General features: G+C 46.6%; 1 protein-coding gene across 2 annotated transcripts in view; it reads right to left on the bottom strand.

Annotated features, from left to right (window-relative positions):
• The window catches only part of Tgfa (transforming growth factor alpha), an 84,301-nt gene extending 69,492 nt beyond the window's left edge, over positions 1 to 14,809 (bottom strand). The window contains exon 1 of one of the 2 annotated variants that reach the window (XM_031382411.1): positions 14,460 to 14,809. In XM_031382411.1, the coding sequence (XP_031238271.1) occupies positions 14,460 to 14,499 (40 nt within the window). In that variant the 5' untranslated portion in view covers positions 14,500 to 14,809. The remainder of the gene's footprint in view (positions 1 to 14,459) is intronic. The other variant, XM_031382412.1, reaches the window with a different exon arrangement.
• Positions 14,810 to 16,113: the final 1,304 nt, after the last annotated feature.

Here is a 16,113-nt window from a genome sequence, read left to right as displayed (position 1 = left end):
GTGAACACTTGACTTTGTTCCCAGTTCTGAATAAACCTGTTGTGGTGGTGCACGCTGTAATCTCTGTATCTGAGAGGAAGATGGGGGCAGGAGGATCAGAGGTTCAAGCCCAGTCCCAGCTGCATAACACATTTACTGCTAGCCTGGGCTACATGAGACATTGTCTCAGAAGAATTACCATCCATCAATTGCTATAACAAACTTCTATAGACGATACTAAAAAAATCAGAGCCAAATATTTCTCAGACCCACGTGGAGCATCCAGCTGGATGGACCACAGCCTGAGACACTAAATACAACCAGTGGAAAGGAGTGGAAATCACACAGTGTATGCTTTTACATCACAACCCAGTGCAATCAGAAACCAGTGTAAGAGGAATGCCTAGGGGCTGGCTCAGTGGTTAGGAGTGCTTGCTGCTCTTGCAGAGGACCTGAGTTCAGCTCTAATCACAGATGACTTTAGCCCCCAGAAGATCAGACACCTCTGGGCTCTGTGGGCAGTGCACATACCACCCCCTCATATACACATAATTAAAAAAATGATAAAGTGTGTGAGAAAGAGCTGGAAATCCCCAAAGTCCTAGAGACTGGACAACACACTCCTAATCAAAGCATGGATCGAAGCAGTGATGCTAAGAGGAGCTAAGCATAACTTGAAGCAAGTGCAGATTCGGCTCATTGAAGCTTGTGGGATGCAGGGAAGCAGTACTCAGAGGGAGACCTGTGGTACTGACTGAAGACCCCACACAGGAGGATGTAGAGTGGGCACTACAAGCTTTCATCTCATGAGAAGAGGGAAGGGATGAGGAGAGGGGACGGGAGGGGGAGAAGGGGGAGAGGAGGAAGAAGAGGGAGAGACGCAAAATCCTAAATGAACAGAAGAATCATAACTTTGTTTTGGTAGTGTTTTCCTCTAGGTGTCTGAGAGTTAGACATTCATGTAGGATGAGATGGCTCCAAAATTTCTGCCAGCACCCCCCAAATTGCAAAGAGTTGAGGCCCACATCTACCCCCTGAATCCTGTAACTAAACCGGCTGGTGCTGGAGATTTTTCTGAAGTCCTGTTTTAACCTAAAAACCAACTTTAGTGTTTGCAGTCTTGCTCGCCTCTCACTGATGCGGCTGAATTTGTTTTAACATAGAAAACAAGGTCATGGGTTAAGCTTCTTACGTTCCCTTTGAATGCCCAATTTAATCCATGTTCCAGCAAGATGTACCAGGTTGGGCTAGGGACCCAAGTATGCCAGGGCAGATGCCAGCCACATGCTCTCAACTGAGGGGAAAATAGGAAGGAAGAGAGTTTCAGTTCTCCAGAATGTCCCACGGGGGATGGCAGATCTGCCACATAGCCTCCAATTCCCAGAAAGCTCAACACTGAGAAAGGCTAGCAGGGATGAAACCAGGCTCCCTTGGTCTTTCAGAGCAACGAGACCCAGTGTCCACCGGACTCTAGCTAAGCAATAGGATGAAGGGATCCTCCTCTCTCCAGGAGGAGTATGGGAAGCATCCCTCCAGCACCACGGAGGTGGCAGGAGATGGAACTCTCATCACATGGGCGAGCAGGGGAGGGCATCCTTTGGGATACACGATTACCTTCCAGTTCTCAGTCATGCCCCAGTTCCCGGGAGCAATCGTACACTCTAGTCCTTATAAGGGTGGTGCATTATAGCCCCAATCCTCAGAATTGTGGGGCGGAACAAACACCGCAGACAGACCCACATCTCCTACGAATGAATCGGCAAAATGGAATTTAAATCAATAAATGCAGAAGAAGTTATCCAGCAGCCAACAAAACAGCGGAGGCATTATTTGACAAAAATGAAAAAAATTCAACTTTGACCTCAAACCCAAACACATTTTCCAAAAGAATGAAGATTAAGACCAGTAAATGAAAAAGCCCAAGAGAAAATGACACACAGAATTGCTGTAGAAAACCCCTTCACCCTCAGCTCTAGACCTTACTGCAGCAGAGAGCACCCGGGAGTCACGAGCAGATTCCAAACCCTCATAAGCTAAAACGAAGATGGTGCCATAGATTCACAAGTCTAAATACAATGCACACGTCTAAAGAACAAGATGGAAGATACCTAATGGGCAGTTTAGAAAGCTGTTTACAGGTCAGTAAAGGAAATAACCAACCCCAACATAGACACAGGGAAATCAGCTCAGCCATGCTGAAATCCCATGAGAGACGAATGAAAACAGTTTGGTCATGTTTCACATGGCTTAGAAATGACAATAATCACCGCAGACAACTCTGCCGAGAGGCAGGCATTCACACACAGGTGATGGAAAAGCAAATGTGTTCAGCTTTTCTGGAAGCCAGGCTGTCAGGTCACATTAAGAGGAATGACTGTGGATCTTGGGGGCTGGAGAGAGGGCTGAGAAGTGGGAACATTTTGCTGTTCTTCCACATGCCTATCCTGGGTGGCTCACAACTCAACTCTAACAACTTTCTTGTCTGTATATTTAAAAGCTTCAAAAACCCCCATGTCCATCAATAAGGGGCAGATAATGAGACGACCGAGACTACAGAACACCTAATAGCCATCAGATGGATGCATAGCTGTATCTGTACATTTGCAGATGTATTGTCCTTGTGCACTGTGACAGATTTTTAAAATAGAATCTCCTATGTACCATTTCTGATGGAAAAACAAGTGAATTTACAAATATCTATATTCAGGCTCAAGGAAAGGGCAGGTAGTAAAATGCAGTAAGCGGGAGTCTCTGGAGAGTCATGTTGGAGTGTTTTTAGATTCTCTTGTTTATGGATTCCTGTTTCAGTTTCCTTTTGGAAAAAGACTCAGTGGGACTTAATGAGGATGGCAGAGGAGAGGTCCTGGCCAGCCCACCTGGGAGGTGACAGCCACGGGGACATGAGTACCTGGAATTGGCCTATACCTTAGCTAGCACAAGGGATGTGTGTATTGAGGGATTTCCTTTAGAGGGCAGGAGAGTGGAGGTAGAGGCTAAGAGAGAGCCTGAATCCAAATGGAGTCTTCATCTAGGTGATCTAGGAGTTGACCTCACATCCCTGAAGAAATGATCAGGCTCCAGGCTGGCTTTCATCCCAATGTAGGGACCCATGACTCATCCCCCTAAACCTTAATTATAACACCCAGGTCTGCAATGTACCTAAAACATCTGTCATTGTTTAAATCTGCTGCAAGGAGTGAGTATAGCTCACAAACAGGCCTGAGGACACCTTCCCGCAGTGCAAAACCAGGTAGGTCAGAAACCCGTGCCAGCAAGAAGGGTTCAAACCCCAAGCCTGGTGGCGGGTCAGTGGACAGGTCCTATTCTGCTATCACGCTGGCCCAGCTCCTCTGTGCTTTCTTTAAAGCCAACCAAAGTCTCCTAACTCTGTGTGTTTCTTGTCACTTGCCAAGGCCCAGCAGTGGGAAGGGTGCTGTGTACTACTGCCAGCCTCTCATTCATCATTTGTGGCAGGTCCTGTGTTCTGAATCCCATGTAGCTAGCTAATCCTTAGAACCTCTCATGGGTACAGCAATGACACAGAAAATGTTTTGGGTACAATGACTAACGGCTGGGGAAGACATGGCTGGCCTCTTGGTACCCAGAGGATTACTGAGTTACTTCACTCAAACTCAAATGAAAGGCCCTGAAGAACCCAGCTGAAGACAGGCTCTCACTTCAAGGGCCGAATATTTGCACCTGGAAGTACTGATCACAAAAATGAGAGAAATTAAACAAATAAATAAAATTATCAATAACCTTACACCCTACCCCTGGCTATGCTATGGTGGCATCTAATAGGCACAGCAACATTTGGAGAGAATACTAAGCTCTTTAAAGCTTAAGGTGAGATTAAGACGATGGCTTAGTTGGCAAAGGGCCTGCCTTGCAAGCATGAAGACTTGAGCTCAATCCAGAATCCTCATGTAAGAACAGCCAGGCACGGTGATGCATGCCTGAAGTTTCAGTCATGGGGAGGTAGAGGCAGGAGGGTTCCTGGGTCCTATTGGCCAAGCAACCCACCCAGCCTGATCAGTGAGCATCAGGACAGTGAGAGAAACCCTGTCTCCAAGGCTCTAGGGATGGCTCGGTAATGAAGAGGATGCCCTGTCTTCCAGAGGATCCAGATTCAGTTTCCAGCATCAGAATGGCAGCTCGCACGCATCTGCTAACTCCAGTTTCAGGGGAAGGTGACACCACATTCATGGTAGACTGGCTCCTGAGAACACCAAAGATGACCTCTGACCTCCACATGGAAAAGCACATAGACACACGGGTGTAAAGCATGCCTGTGTTATTTACCAGTCTTGGCTGAAAATCACCTCGCCAGGTATCCTTCAAATCAGAGGTAGTAGACTAATAACTCCATTAAGTACTTTGTATAAGCAAAATGGTTTTCTTGCCTGGACTTATGGGAACAGCATCAACTATGAAAAATTCCCTTGAATTTTATTTAATGATTTAAAAGATGTTTCCTCCCCCAATATCATTAAAAGAAACAAAATTTAAAATCTATTTTACTTGGGGGACCTGGTGTTCACTTTGTTTTACTTTGTTAAAGGGCAGTTTCTAAGGAAAATGTTAAAATAAAAGACCATCTTTAAATCCATCCTAGAGTTTTAGAAACTCTAAGTTGAATAGAGTCTAAACAAAAGTCATAATTGTCAAAACTGGCTTAAGAAACAGTGTCTTGGTCAGGGTTCTACTGCTGTGCAGAGACACCGTGACCAGGGCAATTCTTATAAAAGAAACCATTTAGTTGGAGAATGGTGGGAGGATGCTAGTACTCATGGTATTGGAGCAGTAGCTGAGAGCTATATCCTGCTCCATGGTCAGAAAGAGAGAGAGAGTGAGAGAGAGAGTGAGAGAGAAAGAAAGAGAGAGAGAGAGAGAGAGAGAGAGAGGAGAAGGAAGAGGAGGAGGAAAGGGAGAGACTGGCATGACTTTTGAAACCTCAAAGCCCCCTAATGACACAATTCCTCCCTCCATTAAGGCCACACCCCCTAATCCTTGTAATCCTTTCAAACAATTCCACTCCCTGCTGACTAAGCATTCAAATATATGAGCCTATGGTGGCTATTCTTGTTCTAACCCCCACAAATAGGAACCTGGAACCCACTGAAGAAGGGTCTGGAACCACATGAGTCCACCATTCACTTTACTCTTCCATGGGATTGTCAGTTTCTGCATCAACCTTCAGCACAAAAACATGGGATCTTTCACAAGCTATTTTATAAAGTATACTTAAAGCTAATGCCAAAACCTGAGAGCACCAGCTACTTAACTGCAGTTCAGTTGTCAACACACACACACACACACACACACACACACACACACACACACACACACACAGCTAGCTCATAACTTCTGGTGTCAGGGGATCTGACGCCCTCTACTGGTCTCTATGGGAACCCACATATTTGGCATATGCGAGTACACATACACATACAAATAAAAATACAAATATATCTTAAAAAACAAATGCAGAGACACTTCACAGTGGATTAGACCTAGCAAAATTTATGGAGTAATGTCATACTAATGACCATGTTATTTCAAGATTTGAAAGATTGTTTTAACATAGTCGAATCATGCATCCTAAAAATATTTGAACTTCAGCTCAAATTATATCTTCTTGCTTTGGAAACCAAGAAAAAAAAAGCTGAATCTTAGTGTGTTATAAAACATGTAATCTATATGTATACATATATATAAAGCCAAAAACCCATTCCCATACTTAACTGTTAAACACATAAACAAAAACCTATGGAAAAAATACCCAAGAACATCTATTGCTCTTTTTTTTTTTAAAAAAAAATGTTGTTTTTCAGGGGCAGAGAGATGGGTCAATGGGGAATTTGCTACCATGCCTGCAAACCCCATTTTGAGCTGCAGGACCCACACAGCGAGGAAAACTGACTCCCACAAGTTGTCCTTTAATTTCCACATTCACAGATGGTGTGACACACCTGTAACTTACTGTTGTTGTACCTTACTGCGCGTTTGCATATGCTGTATATATGGGTATCCATAGAGACCAGTAAAGGGCATCAGATCCCCTGATGCCACATTCACACTGTGTCAGGTGAGCATTAATTAATTAATTAAATGTAACTAAACCTTTTAAATCTTGTTCTTAAAATCCCAGTTGGCACTATAGAGTAAAAAGAAGATAGAAACAACAGATAAGAATTTGGAAAGGCAGTGGCGGGCTTTATCATTCAAGAATACGTGACCAGCTGCTTGAGACTCTAAAGGAATCCATTGAAGGCATTAGAGTTGGTAAACTCTGTTAAAACATAAACCAAAAGCTCTGATGTGTTACATAGACATCAAGATGCCCTAAACAGAACAGTACAAGGTGGGGATGAAGAAGAGTCTCGGAATTTGTGGCTGGTAAAGGCTTGTGAAGGGAAATGATCGCTCGATTCAAAGTCACTAAAAAAATGTTAACACCTATACATGGAGGCAGCAAATAGCCAGTGACTGCACGGGCTTGCCACACTAAATGGCAAAGCTGAGAACTTGGCTGAGATCTTTTTCTCCAACAAATGTTAACTCTAATTTGTGATGTTCTAGAAGACTAAAGAAAGTAAGTGAGCCTCTAGGAACGAGAAGGAAGCAAGGCCAATTTCTGGAAATTTATCTTAGAAAATTAAAGATGAATCCAGCATTTCTGTGGAAATGTCTGTTGTATGGGCTGAATTTCTTGACTTTAATTATTATTTGTTCATGTACATGTGTGTATTTCCATATGGGCATGTGCACAGAGGCCAGAAGGGGACGTCAGATTCCCTTGAGCTGGGCTGTAGAGCTGGAATTATCGGTGGCTGTGATCTGTTTGATGTATGTGCTGGGAACTTGTAGGATGACCTGAACTGAGTCACCTCTCCAGCTCTGACTTTCTAGACTACAGACATCACAAATTTAATAAATTTAATATGTGCTTATTATTAAAAGTTAACCAGTGCCTGAGGACGTACACATGAGGCCCTGAGTCCAACCCTTATTACTACAAATTTTTTCAAAAGACTATTTTAGACCAAGATACTGCACAATACATTCAGCTCAGGACCTCACCTTTCGAGTCTGAGTGTATTAAGGAAACCCTCACTAAGCAGCTGCCCAGTGAATCGCTGTTGTGGTGACAAAGAGGAGAGCTCTCCAATAGTTCTGGCATCCTAATGGCATCTTCACCTTTCTCCCTGCTTGTCTACAAGCATTTCTGCAGCACAGGCAGAAAAGCAGGACAGGGTGCATTCTCAAGTTATGCCCCCTTGTAACTGACTGGACACTATGACCACAGTGACTTCCAAAAAGTGTCCTATCACTTGATATTCCCAACACAAAAATACAGATTATTATTTGTAACAGTGAGCTATAGGGTGTAAAATTCCATTAGGTCAATGTCCTTCAAAGCTGGCTATGTTATAGTATGATCATGTGTTTGTGGTGTGTTTGTGGTGTGTGTGTGTGTGTGTGTGTGTGTGTGTGTGTGTGAGAGAGAGAGAGAGAGAGAGAGAGAGAGAGAGAGAGAGAGAGAGAAAGAAAGAGAGAGAAAGAGAGAGAAAGAGAGTCTCAGCCACTACACATTAGTATATGTCACTTGAGAGTCATATCAAAGTGTTTATTATAAACCATCAAGCTACTTAAACAAATAAAAATATCATGAGCCCATTGGGATTCATACAGTCTATTAACACTGACCCATACTCCTGCGCTGGGCTTGAATGCAATATTAATTGTGGTTATGTTGTCGTGGTTAGCCAAATATCTCTCATACTCCTCTTAATTTTCCAAATATACCAGAGGTGGGGAAAAACAGGTTTTTGCAATCATAAAGAAATGCCAGAACTTTTTATGTATGTATAAGTGTGGAATGTGTGTGCATGTATGTGTGTGGTGTGTGTGGTGTGTGTGATGTGTGTGATGTGATGTGTGGTGTGTGTGTGTGTATGTGTGTGTGTGGTGTGTGTGGTGTGTGTGGTGTGTGTGGTGTGTGTATGTGTGGTGTGTGTGTGTGGTGTGGTATGTGTGTGTATGTGTGTGTGTGTATGTGTGGTGTGTGTGTGTGTATGTGTGGTGTGTATGTGTGTGTGGAATGTGTGTGCATGTATGTGTGTGGCGTGTGTGATGTGTGGTGTATGTGTGTATGTGTGTGTGTGGTGTGGTATGTGTGGTGTGTGTGTGGTGTGTGTGTGGTGTGGTATGTGTGGTGTGTGTGTGGTGTGTGGTGTAGTATGTGTGGTGTGTATGTGTGTGTATCCACCATGCGGCATCATCATGGAGGTCAGAGGGCAACTTTTAGAAGCCTCACCAGCTCTCCCTTCCTTCTTTTGTGAGTTTGGGGAATTGAACTCAGTTCATCACATTTTCACGACAATCTCCTTTACCCATGATTCATCTCACTGGTCCTATAATCTATTTTTTAAGACAACAGGAAAACAACATCCCAGAGAAGAGTGGCACTAGGGACATGGGAATTTGCACGCAGCCACCCCGCCCTGCCCTTGATTATCAAATAAAGAGCTGTCTGGGATGGATGTTGACAACTGGGCTGGTGTTTGGCAACCGAGGTCTATTTGGAGTGTCCTGGGTAGACATTCCATGAGGTCATGCTGACAGGTATGAGATGAGGAACATGGAGCCTGAGGATGGCGGAGAAGAAGAAGAGAGACACTGGCCACAGGATCTGAGGCAGGCTCTTGCTGTTCGTTAGTTTCCCAGGCAGAAAAGGTGAGCCATGGGAGATTAAAATCAACAGCCAAGCCCCAGCAGGCTAAAGCGGTCCCCATCCATCCCCTTTTTTGAGGAAGCATTGACTATCTTCGAGTCATTGAAAGGCCAAAGGCTCAAGTGGTGCAAACAGAAAGCCTTTTGTGGTGAGAGGTTTCCAAGCAATTGGATGCAAAACCGGCCAAGGCAGCACACATCTGTAATCCCAGCTCCCAGGAGGCAGAGGCAGGAGATAGCTCGTTCCTGGGCTCCATAGAAAGAAACTGTCTCAATCTACCCCTCCAAAAATACTAAATGCAGTAGAGGACAGAATTCACTAAACTAGGACATGATTCTATGATTATAAAAATTGTTTTTTTCAGGCTTAAAACAAGCAAACCAGTGTTAAGTAGAACACAGGTTTCAATAAGTGTCTGGCCTATCTCAATCCCAGGTGACAGTTTTTATTTCTTTCTCTCTCTCTCTCTCTCTCTCTGTCTCTTTCTCTCTCTCTCTCTCTCTCTCTCTCTAATATTTTTCACTTTTATCATTTTCCCTGCATGTGTGTCTGCAAGAGTGTCAGATCCCCTGGAACTGGAGTCATAGACTATTGTGAGCTGCCATGTGGATGCTGGGAATTGAACCTGGGTCCTATGGAAGAGCAGCCAGTGCTCTTAACCACTGAGCTATGTTTCCAGCTCCAGTTTTTATTTCTTAAGTTGTATTTAATGCAACACGTTCATAATGCTTCAAAAGAATTAGCCAAGGGAGTGGCACCTGCCTTTAACCAGGCAGATGTCTGTGAGTTCAATGCCACCCAAGTCTATATAGTGAGTTCTACCCTAAAGAGAGAGATGGGGTACCTAGGTGTGAGTGTGTGGGTCAAGGGAGCAGCATTTGAGTTGCTGCTTAGAGGTGACTCTACCAGCTAGATTTCTGGCTTTTCTGATTTTAGGAAAGATTTCTGTATTTGTCATTTGCCACCAGGGACATAATAAGGCTAATCAAGGGCTGAAGAGATGGCTAAGTGGGTAAGAGAGCTCACTGCTCTTACAGAGGACCTGAGTTCAGTTTCCAGTACCTACAATGGGTGGCTCACAAACACCTGTGACTCCAGATCCAGGAGATTTGACATCATCTTCTGGCCTCCATGGGTACTGAACTCATGTGCACAAATCTACACACACACACACACACACACACACACACACACACACACTTTTTAAATTTTTAACAAAAAGATAACCCAAACCGAAATCCAGTGAAAAAGTCTACCTAGAAAGCCCTTCTTTCTTTCTTTCTTTCTTTCTTTCTTTCTTTCTTTCTTTCTTTCTTTCTTTCTCTTTCTTTCTCTTTTTCTTTCTTTCTTTCTTTCTTTCTTTTTGTTTTTCGAGACAGGGTTTCTCTGTGTAGCCCTGGCTGTCCTGGAACTCACTCTGTAGACCAGGCTGGCCTCGAACTCAGAAATCCGCCTGCCTCTGCCTCCCAAGTGCTAGGATTAAAGGTGTGTGCCACCACTGCCTAGCGACCCTTCTTCTTTACAACAGAATAAAGTTTGTATCTTATAACATTATGATCATAAATATTTGAAAAAGCTATGTAGTAAGTCATGTTTTGCAATTAACAAGGAAGGTGACATAAGCCACTGGCTGCTCTTACAGAGGATCTGGGTTCAATTCTCAGCACCCATATGGTGACTCACACCTCTGTAATTCTAGTTCCAGGGAAGATGACACCCTTGTGGCTTCCTTGGACCCTGCATGCACGTGGTACTCAGGCATACATGCAAGCAAAACACCCATACACACACACACACACACACACACACACACACACACACAATAAGTAAAAATGTAAAATGGAAAGTGCGAAATGGTTGGTGTTGTAAGCTGATGTTTAATAGCACAGGCAAAGCAGAGCTGTGAACTCTCAGTAAGGTTCCAACTCTGCCCTGGCTGTAGCACAGGCCAGAGCAGCTTTAATGGGCACTCCCGAGTCAGCAGCCACTCTCACAAGCAAAACGAGGCTTTCAGGCCGCAGGACAGCTGGTTAAGGCAGAAGGTCCTCATAGCATGTGAGGAGCAGGGGTTTCTGAAGAGCCCCTCCAGCCACACAGGTCACACCTGGGAACTTGCTGAGCATGCGAGCCCTACCACCTGTGCTCACAAGGCCTCCAGATGGTTCTGACACAAGCACAGGGATGTAGAAGATGTTAGAAAGGTTTTTAGTGTGGGATGACCTGATGTCTGCCTGCTTTGGAGGGCAGTGTGGTGACTAGGGCCTTGTTCCAAACACATATTGCAAAGGTCCTTGGAGATTAGGCCAATGGAAAAGTCATCTGTTTGTCATGTGTTACCATAGTGACAATAGCGCAAAGCATCATTTACTCCTATAAGAAAAGTCTCCCTTGCAAGAGACATTACTTAGAGAAAGATCACCTTGTCCTGAGGAGACCAAACGCTGAAAGAGCAAATAGGGTCAGCAAGCTTGCCAACGTCTATCTACAACCTCTCCAGCCCTCACTCCTGGTGAGCACACCCTAACTGCCCGTTATGGAAGGCATGAGTCTTCCTCAGGCAGACAGTGGAAGTCTGAAAGATGACATTTCCACATAATGAAGAAACCCCCTAAAACACCTCAACATGAATCTAAAACAAAGATCACCCCTCTATGACAACCTTTCCTGAGGTCTATAGGCAGTCTTAACCTACGGGAAGTGCCAGCAAAACAAGCCTTATCTCTGTGTTAGAGAGGCCATATCTGTCACCAAAATCAATTTTATTTTCAGTATAGCCTTTATTTCCTTTGCAGTGGTAGGGCTTTGTGCATGCCAGGTAAATGGCTTTACCGTAGAGCTACACCCCCCCAGCCCAATTATCTTTACAGTAAATCTGTTGACCACCTCATCTGATTTCCTAACAGCCTGGGAGGTGGGGCTGGCTTTATTATTCCCACTTTACAGAAGAGAAAACAACTGGCCACTCAGGTCTAAACAGGAGACATAAATGCTTGACATAAAAATGATTTGTAATGTATCGAAGAATGCCTAGGGTTGCTTGACTCTGTTGTCTGCCAGATGGCACTGACTAGAAATCACTCAGGTAAGGTTTCTGGCAGAGGCAGGTCGAGGAGCTTGAGGCTCAGCTGGTGATCTGTGGGTCATAGAACCCACATAACCTGCCATGACATCCAGAATTCTCCGGGGCTCCGACTACCGACAACGAAGGGAGGGGTGGCATTAAGGTTAATTAAGCTCTGACTACGTACCAGACATTAATCTGCTAGTATCAAGTCTATCCAATAGTCCTCTCGAGATACCCATTTCACAGACAAAAACAAGGCACAGAAAGGTGATCTGATGCCAGTAACTTAACCTCTTGTTCCCTTGGCACAGAGGAGGTACCATGCATAGGAGAACCCTGCCTGGGGTGGCAGCCATCACAGGAACCTAGGTCGTGTTTCCAAAGTTGGCATTTGGGCCACATCCCCACACGCTGTCCTCCAGAACAGGAATAAGTGCTGGGATCCAGTCCTAAGCTTCCACTGACAGCATCAGCAGCCAGGTCTCTCTCAGAGCAGCCTAGGGTTTTTTAGACTGTGTTTATCGATGTAACTAACCCTGGCTGATTTGCCTGGAGCTGTCTAAGAAAAATCAGAGGCAAGGAGTTTTGGAGGAAATACCGAAAATCAAAGACCCGTGGGAGGCAGCCGTTTGAGTAAAGGCGCAAACCTAGTGGCTGGGATTTCTCTTTTTAAAGAGTATTGAATAAAACGGAATCCTCGCTGCTGTGAACTGATCCCCTCCTCCATTTTAAACCTCTCTTTCTGGAACAGTGCAAGCCAGCTTTTAGAGATTGGTCAATCTTATGGTTATCTTTTTTTTTTTTCTTTCTCTCGAGGAAGGGAGCAGAGAATGAGCTGGATGGAGCACTCAGGCAAGGAGAAAATTACAGTGTGACAGCATGGGCTCTGCTCCACGCTGCGAGTTAAAGGGGCTGTGTGTGTGTGGGAGGGGAGCACAGCTGTCAACAGCTGCCGGGAGGAGCCACTTCTGCTCTCATTTTCACTGAATAAACCACCTCACCAGCATAGAGCTCAACCACAAGAAATTGAACAGTGAGTTCTAGGGTTTTTTTTACACAGTCACTCCTCAAAGCCACATCCCCAACCCCAGAGATGGGACTAATATACTGACCACAAGTGAAGTGACCGTCCGCATCTGCACTCCTTAGTCTTTAATAAGGCTGGGCTACCTAGAACAGTGGCTCTTTGCATCATTCTTTCTTCGTCTGTGAAATGGGAACAGGATTGCTCCTTCTTCATGGAGTGAGCGGGCAAGCCAAGTGGGTGAATGAACTGGAGCTGCTTGGCCACACCAGGCAAGCATCCACAAGGGCTCTAGAAACATTTGAGTGGGGAAACAACCTGCGGGCTTCCTACCTTCTGCACATTTCACAGCTTTAAATTGTGAAGCTTTTATATATGAAGTGAAAACCAACGCTAGAATACACCCAAAAGGCCACTCTTACAAAAAGGGAGGAAATCTGCCATAACTCACTTCAGGTGAGGGCAAAGCTGGGAACATCGCAATATGTCCCCTCCTGCTGCAGAGGGAACCTTTCTAATGCAGGATTGCCAGAGACCTGTGAACCCTTGCTCACCTTGGCAATGACAGGCTGCTGCTCTGGGCATATTTTGGGGAGGGGAGTTTCAAACATCCTCTGGGGAGGGGTCTATTGATCCTGTAGCAAGCATCTTACTTTATAAGGCTTTAATTATTAAATAGTTAATTAGAACCAGGTTCTCATACAGCCCAGGCTGGTTTCAGACTTGCTATATAACAGAGGGTGCTATTATGATTCTATTGTCTCTACCTTCTGAGCGCTGGGGTCACGAGCCCGGCTTTACATCGTGCTGAGGATCGTTCCCAGGGTTTGATGCCTGAAGTACTCTGGCCACTGACTTACAGCCTCAGCCTCCTTACAGGGTTTTAAATGCTGAAAACATCAGACAGAAAGATTCACAAGGCGGCAGCAGTGACTGGGACACCTGGGTACTTCAGTTCACTCTGTCAACCAGACTGCACCAGGTAGCTGAGAGTAGGAACACACACCTGCGAGCTTCGAGCTTCGCAGCGGCAATTCCTCCCACCACCCAAACACGAGGGTTGGAGGGGGGACGATTGTCCCCTCCCCAACTCGGGTTTATGTCCAAGAACCAACTCAGAGGAAACTGGTTATACTCAGGTGTCACTCCCGCCTCCTCTGACAGGGACACCAAGGCTCCCAGGGAAGCTCATTACCAGAACAATTAATCCTCACTAAAAAAAAAAGAAAAAAAAATCACAAACCCACCCAACACCTAGGAGAGCTTCAAGTCGAAGGCTAAGGGTGCGGATGCGCAACATGGGCTCTCACCCCTAGGGATATGAAAGGGGCTCAGGCCAGGGTCACCCAGGGGTCGCAATGGGACAACCGGCGCTCAGGCGGCTTTGGAGAAGCCCGGCTCGGCGACTGGCAGGTAGGCAGGAGGGCGTGGGCACCGGCGAGCCTACGTCGCGCAGAGTAAAGTTCAAGCCGGATCTCACCGCCCGGCAGGCTCCTCGCTAAGACTGTCTCCCGGCTTCACAGTTCTGACTCCCGGTGGCTCGCACGCTCCCACCCACTCCAAGCACCCGCCTCTCTTCTGCTCTCCCAAGCGGACTCAAAAGCAACACAGAGATCAGGCTGGAGCGGGCCCGAAGACATCGGGTGTTGCCTACGTACCCAGCGCTAGCAGAGCGAGCTGTCCGGTCGCGGGGACCATCTTCCGAGCGCAGGGTGCTGCAGCCACCGCGCTCTCTGCGGTTGGCGAGTGGCCGCGCGCCGCCGCGGTGTGCGCGGGGGGAAAAAGGCTCAGGCGACAGGGCCGGCCCCCGGCGCGCGGGCGGAGGGACGACCGCGCCTCCCGGTGGCACTGGCCGGCGCGCTGCCCGCGGCGGAAACGGGAAAGAGGTGGAGGTTCCCGCCACCTCTCTGCCTTAGGCGACCGGGGAGAGGCGGACCACCCTCCCGGGATGGGGCGCCCCCGAAGGCGCAGGGGTGGGACTGGGAGCAGGGGGCGGGGACCTGCGCCCTGATCGCGACAGCCAGTCACCACCCTGGGCCAAGGGCCAGGCAGGAAGCGCCAGGCTTCAGACACCTCCCTGCAGTGCTTGCGCCCAGGGTCGCCGCCCGAGTCCCCTGCGTAGTAGCCGCGTTCAGGCTGTAGGCGGCGGAGCGGAGTCGCTTAGGATCTTGTCACCTGTGCCAGGGGTTTCTTCAAGACACTCTTGAACAGGAGCCTGGAGACCCACGAGCTTAGCCAGTCACCTAGCAAGGCCTGACCCAAGAAAAGCGCTCTCTCCATAGTCAGCCAAACATTCATTAAAATCGAATTTCCACCTGTGTCCCCATCCTTGCTGGTCCCGGGACGCCAGCCACCAACTAGGGGCAAAGCCACTCTGCGTCCCCAGATACATTGTGAAGATCGGGGAATCTCTGTCTACCATGAACAGGTATCAACTCTACTGTCCCACTGCTTCGGGGATGCAGGAGCCGGAAAATAAGAGCTGGCTTTGGTACAATTAAGTGCAGAACAAAGGAGGAGCAGGTGGTGGGGGTCAGCTAGCTGGTCCGTTCAGGGGTTGTGTCTTTGATATGGCCCCTGAATCTGAATACAAGAAGGGAAGACTTTTGGGGGTAGAGAAAGGATGGCCTGTGGGTGTTGGAGGGCATATCCATAGGGGACAGTAACCCCAGAGAGACCACGACTAGCCATAGAGTATGACGCCTCTCCTGCTTTCTGCGGCCTGGCTGCTCCAGAGAAGATCCACTCTCCTAGCAAGTGGAGCGTTGGTGGTGTTGGCCTTGGGATTCTCTTGCTGTCTCCTTAGCTGGATGCTCAAAGTCTCAGTCTCAGGGTTGAAAATTTCAGTTTATTCTAAGAACAGAGGACCTCGATTCCAAAAGAGGGCCCAAGCCGTTGGCCCCAACCTGTGGGTACTGTGTTATTTAATTATCTTTCTTTTGCTGAGACAAAATACATGCAGTAATCAACTTAAAAGGAGATTTGGTTTTCTGTTCTAGTTCATGGTCACTTGGCTGGCCCTGTAGCTTTGGGTCTGTGAAGAGGAAGGACATAATAGTGGGAAGCATTTGTCTCAGCTCAAAAGCGGGGAAAGGGGTCCCAATATCCCCTCCAAGGGTACACTCAGGGTTCTAACTTCCTCCAATAGGGCCCCACCTACTGAAGTCTCTGCCATCTCTCTTTAGCGCCACCCACTGGGAGCCCAACCAAGCAGCAAATGAGCTTTTACGGGGAGAAAAAGAAAACAAACAAACAAACCCCAAGCCCCCAAACCAAACCATACCAAACAACAACAATAACAAATGGCGTTAA

The sequence above is a fragment of the Mastomys coucha genome, unplaced genomic scaffold, assembly GCF_008632895.1.
Source record: "Mastomys coucha isolate ucsf_1 unplaced genomic scaffold, UCSF_Mcou_1 pScaffold20, whole genome shotgun sequence".
Taxonomy (NCBI): Eukaryota; Metazoa; Chordata; class Mammalia; order Rodentia; family Muridae; genus Mastomys; species Mastomys coucha.
The sequence above is the reverse complement of the archived record's forward strand: the minus strand, read 5'-3'. Positions and strand labels throughout refer to the sequence as shown.